General features: G+C 33.9%; 1 protein-coding gene across 3 annotated transcripts in view; it reads left to right on the forward strand.

The window, feature by feature from the left end:
* garz (Sec7 domain-containing protein garz) overlaps positions 1-5531 on the forward strand; it is a 229355-nt gene extending 223824 nt beyond the window's left edge. For all 3 annotated transcript variants that reach the window (XM_090378119.1, XM_090378118.1, XM_090378120.1), the window contains exon 34: positions 5165-5531. In XM_090378119.1, the coding sequence (XP_090234245.1) occupies positions 5165-5197 (33 nt within the window). In that variant the 3' untranslated portion in view covers positions 5198-5531. The remainder of the gene's footprint in view (positions 1-5164) is intronic.
* The last annotated feature ends 469 nt before the right edge of the window (positions 5532-6000 follow it).

Consider the following 6000-nt stretch of genomic DNA (forward strand, 5'->3'; position numbering starts at 1 on the left):
TCTAAGTACAAGCTCAAAATGAGTGATCCTTCAGGCCACTCAGATCACAACTTGGTGATTGTTTCTTCTCCAATGGAGCCTTTATCTCATGGCTATTCCCAACCTCGTATTGTTTGGCATTACAAGAATGCAAAATGGGATGACCTGCAAGATTTCTTTTCCTTGGTCAGATTACTGTTTCCAAACTTCTGATGTCAACATTTGCTCAGATTGTGTCAGCGAAATTATTCTTGCAGGAATGGAATCCTTTGTCCCACACTCCACTTTAAAATCTCGTCCTTCATCTAAACCTAGGTTTTCCAATAAATATGCTAAGGCTGTTCAAGAGAAGAACGTTGCATATTGTAATCGGCTTGTTTCTAATTCTTCAGTTTCATTTTCTGCCTACACCAAAGCTTGCAACAATTGTAAAGCAGTTATTAATCAGTCCAAACTAGAGTTTGAACAGGCTAAGAGTAGGCTTGCGTCTTACCCTAATGGCAGCCGAGCATTCTGGTCTCTTGTCAAAGCAATTGGCCGCAACTTTTGCCCATCTCTGCTCCCACCTCTGTCCAAACCAGATGGTTCTATTGTCACATCAGCCAAGGATAAAGCTGACCTGCTAGCATCCCATTTTTCTTCAAACTCATGTATTAATGATCTTGGTAAAACACCTCCCGCCATTCCCAACACGCTCAATTCAAATTATATCCCAACACGCTCAATTCACTTTCTTATTCCAAAGGTGTTTTTCCTCCTGCTTGGAAATTTGCTCATATCCAACCAGTTTCTAAAAAGGGTGACAAATCCCTCCCATCCAATTATCGTCCCATTGCAATTACTTCTATTCTTTCTAAAGTAATGGAGAAATCAATTGACTGCCAACTCTTAAGCTACCTAGAAACCTTCCGTCTGATTAATGATTGCCAGTGTGGATTCCATCAGGATATATTCTGGCTTATGTTACCCATTTATGGACTAATTCAATGGAAAAGTTCAGTGAAACAGTTGCTCTTGACATCTCAAAGGCTTTCAATCGTGTTTGGCATAAACTTCTAATCAAGTTTCCATCTTATGGTTTGCCAACTGTGTTTTGCAATTGGTTATCCAGTTTTCTCTTTCTGATCGCTCACTCAGGGTGATGGCTCTCTGTCTTCTAACTTCTCCACTACTGCTGGTATCCCCCAAGGTTCAGTTCTTTCCCCCACTCTTTTCCTCTTGTATATTGGCGCCTCCGTAGCCATGTGGGAAGGAGCAGCAGTGCATAGCACACGCTTCTTGATTAGACCGGGATTCGAGCCCGTCACCACCAAATACGGAGGATGCGGAAAGGTCAGGAATGACCACCGCATATTCACGGAGCAATATGGCCTTAGTTGCTAATGCTCCTAAAAACCAAATAACTAACTCTTGTATATTAATGACCCGCTTCCATTGACCGGAAATCCTATCCATAGTTTTGCCGATGATAGCACACTGCATTCCACTTTCCAGTTTGAGAAACCTTGCCCTGCTCAATCAGCTTCAACTTCTGCTACCAATTCCTTAAATGGCAATTTCCAGGTAATTCTCCAGTGGGGCAAAGACAACTTTGTTGATTTCAATCCTTCAAAAACTCAGTTCTGTCTTACATCTCACTTATTATCCTGTCTTATTCAAGAGAGCCTTGTGCCTCTCTTGGCACAAGTACATTACAAATATTGCTTCCTTTGCATCTAAAAAACGTGGTTTTCTCTTTTGCTCTTGGCGTTACTTTCTCTCTTTACTCTGTACAAATCGCAAATCTGCCCCACCATGGAATATTGTTCCCACATCTAGGGCAGTGTCCCCAAAACTTCTCTCAAGCTTCTAGATTCCATTCAGAATAGGGCAGTTAGGTTAATTAATGACTCATCTCTAACAGAGTCTCTCCACTCCATCTCATAGACATACTGTTTCTGCTGCATGCCTTTTCTCCAGATACTTCCCTGGGCACTGTTCTTCTGAATTGGCTTCTATAATTCCTGCTCTCTCTCTTTCAAAACAGTCTGAACACGTGCCACCACCAGCCGTCCATTTACTGTCCAACTTCAAACTCACAGAACCAACTTTTCATCTTCCTCGTTTATTCATTCAACTGCTGTTTCTGGAACAACCTTCCTTCGTACATATTTCCTGAAAATTACAGTTTACAGAAGTTCAAGTCTAATGTCAATAAATAGCTTCTTTGGTCTTCTCAACCACCACCCAATGCACAGTACTAAGTTCTATAGGTTCTAATATCTCTCATGTTTGGTGTTTTCATTAAAAAAAAATATATATATATATAATTCTGGACTATCAGCCTTCCATTCACTATCTTTTTCTATGCTGTTCTATTTTCTGATAGATCTTCAGCCATAGCAAGCCCTCTTCTTTTAATGCTTTCTTAAGTTTGTTTCTCAGTCTATTAACGTTTATTTTTGCATCAAATATCTGCTTAGGTAATCCAACCTTTCTTAAATGTCCATACACCATAAGTGTCTCATTTACCTTTGATTGGATATTTGGTATTTCAAGATTTTTTTCTCATTTCCTCATTTTTAATATGGTCTAGCTGTTGCAATTTTTTGGTTATTTATTCTACACTCCAAATTTTCCTTGGCTCTCTCAAACTTAAAAAAGTGTGTAATTTTTGTTTTTATGTAAGTAATTTTCATGCCAAATTCTCTTCATCTAATATATTCAGTAGTCCTTTAAAATCTTGCAGGTTATTATTTAACAGCAGAGTATCATCCACATATAATAATAATATAATTTTTACATTTCCCAAACTATTTACCTTTATTTGCAATAACATGTAGCTCTGCCTCTCTCTCTCCAAGCTTGATGTTTAACCATTTTACAATGCTTCTTTCATCACTAGAAAACTAGATTTTCTACTTTTATACAAACTTTTTGTTTGTATAAAAGTAGATAAATTTTTGTTTGAACAAAAATTTATCCTTATTGACATATATATTTTTTTAATTTGAGAGAGCAGATTTCTAAGTACTTCATCATATGCTTTTTTCAAGATGAACAAATTCTTATGTTTCCATTGCATGTGTGTATATTTGCTCCTCATATCTACTCTTTGATCTGAAACCTGATTGTTCCCCATGGTTACATTCAACAATACTTCTAACCCTCTTCTCTAAGATACTGCATCGTTTTTCAGCCAAGGTTGGATAAAGGTATTAATTGGTATAATTAATGCCTTTAGATTTGAGGGATATGAACCAAAAATGGTTCATATCCCTCATTTTAAAATATTATAACTTATGCAAGAGAAGTAATCTTACACAAATTGTATTTTATTTAAAAATACAATTTGTGTAGGATTACTTTGTATTTGCACACTGAGCTTTAGCTTTATTAATTCTATATAAATTTGAGCTTTAGTTTTTAATTTATTGTGTATTTGAATTCTAATTACACAAAAGAGTAAAAATCTCTACCTAACTACTAAGCAATGTTGCCCTTTTTTCATTAATGACATTTTGAGCACATCTTTACAGATTGGTTCTTAGTCATTCTTCTATAATTTCATTTCTTTATAATTTCTTCTTAGGTGCGAATTATCTCCGTTAAAATATATTATTTGTCCAGCGAGGAGCTTAAAGTGTAGGAATAAACTGTTTTCAATTATTATTTTAACTTAGGGATATTACACGAAGATCTGAGTCAAAGAGAGACATACGCAAGTATAAAAATCTAAAATTTACAATGAATTCAGTGGAACCTCATAAATCCTGCAATGTTGGGACTTAGCCCTTTCTGGATTTTTAAGCCTAATACTTCACAGAACTGCTGCATAGATCATCAACTATTGTAGAAAGATTACGCACTGTTCTGACAGAGTGACAAGACATTTCCACCATTACTGTTATTGTATGTCATGGACTGAAACAGTGGCAATTATTGTGCCAATAATTGCTACTGTTTCAGTCCAGTCATTATATATTATATTCAGTCACAGGAAATTTTTCTGTAACCAGAATGTTTTTCAATATTGATTAAATTTGTACTGTGACATGATTGGAATTCATCAACTAATGTTGATGAACCAATGAGAGGCTTACATCACTCTTTGATGTATGACTCTCGTTGGTTGCTCCTAATCACAACTGATGGCTACTGTCAGTCACACTGTATGGTATATAAACTTAAAATAAGAACAATTTTTATTTATTTGTTTTAATTTATGGCTAGGAATGTGGAATGCGTTGTTCAAAAAAATTCTTTAGTCAAGTGATATGCTGTATAATTGAAGAAACAAACCTTCTAAATTACAAGCTGAATTGTAACCTCTGCTATAGCTAACCTTTCAAAATTTTACAATTCATATTTTGATTATCAACTTTCTTATCTATGATTGATATTGGGTAACGCACTGCTACAAGAAGCTGTGGCAAAGCTTCCCAGTTTGTATATAGTGTACAGTTGCCAAAACAACCAAACTCAATGGAGTACTGAACTTCAAATATAATTTCTGTTGTTTTTTTTTTTTTTTTTTTATGTAAAATTTTTAAAAAGTGCCAAATTTATGAGGTTTTATTGTGTACTTTTATCTCTGAACAGTAGTCAAGGACTTGTTAGTAATACAAGTCTATTTATGGTTAGAAGGGATTTCTTACTTACTGTACATTGGATCGGTTTGGGTTCAAAGCCTAGCAGTGGGAGGAATTTACCGAGGAAGATCTTTTTTGATTGCAACCTAGTTAGCAAATATCAGAGGGGCAGGCTCTTCCTTGAGATTTTTTTTTAACTGTAAATGATCATAACAGATTTCTTTCCATATTGTGTTTATAATTTAACAGTTTAAAGAACATATTATTTTTTGAACTGTTCTACTTTAATATAACATTTATATTTTCTAGTCTAATGAAAGCTGATTTCTGGGTTATAGCCATTTTTTTTGTGTGTTTTAATGTTTGGTGAAAACATCTTCAAATTGGTGATGCTAGCTAACAAAAATAATAGGAGTACAAGGGATTACACTTACGAGCACAAAATGCCAGTCAAAACCAATTGTATTACAGTAGTAGCAAGGCTATGTGTCATAGGCCCCAAAGCATGTGCTTATAACCATACGGTGTGTGTGTGTGTAATATTTTTAGCTGAAAATTTTGTAATTTTATTTTGAAATTAAAATACTGTAATTAAAATTTGCTATCTTTTACAGTCTTCTCACTCTAGAACTACTACTGGCAGATAGAATAATGGAAATTTTGCCTTCCATGTGTAACTTAGTCAAGCTTGGCAAAACTTGAAGTCTAGAAAGGAAAATTCTCTGGACTATTTTTGAATGGCTCGTTATTCTGTTATATGGGAGAAAGTGTTCTTAAAAGGTGTTTCAGAGAATATAATGTGATGGCTCCAACAATGAACTTGAATTGTCTGGTGGGACGTTATTTCTGTATAGTTTGAAAGAATCATGTACAGTATATAAAAAAAAGTAAAATTAAGCCGATAAGAAATCTTCAGTTCTTCTATGCAGAACTTATTATTCCAGAAAATGTTTTGTGCCTTGAGCAGTGGCATTAGGCAGTGACAACTCAAGTCTTTTCTGATAATAAATTTCAACATTATCTGTGTATAAAATGATTGTATAAAGTCACTGATATTTAGTTTTTAGGTAAAAATGATAATGTGTGTGTGTGTGTAATACATACGTATCTGGAGATATACATTTTTTCTTCTGTATGAGTGTGTACATATTTATGTATAATATATATCAGCATTATACATACATTCATATAGATAAATATGTATATATATGTGTGTGTGTGTGTGTGTATATATATATATATATATATATATAATGATTGTCAGATGGGTAAATTATTTAAACTGTATTGAAGTTTGTATAAAATTTTATCATAAAATAAATAAATTTTTTTAAAAATATTAATATTGTATATTATTGTTTTTCAACAATTAAATGAATAAATATTTATAAAATCACAAAAATTATATACAATATACAATACTATATACTTAGGTAAAGGTATGTCTAAT

This window comes from Mastigoproctus giganteus, chromosome 7 (assembly GCF_048544385.1).
Source record: "Mastigoproctus giganteus isolate SK-2022 chromosome 7, ASM4854438v1, whole genome shotgun sequence".
Taxonomy (NCBI): domain Eukaryota; kingdom Metazoa; phylum Arthropoda; class Arachnida; order Uropygi; family Thelyphonidae; genus Mastigoproctus; species Mastigoproctus giganteus.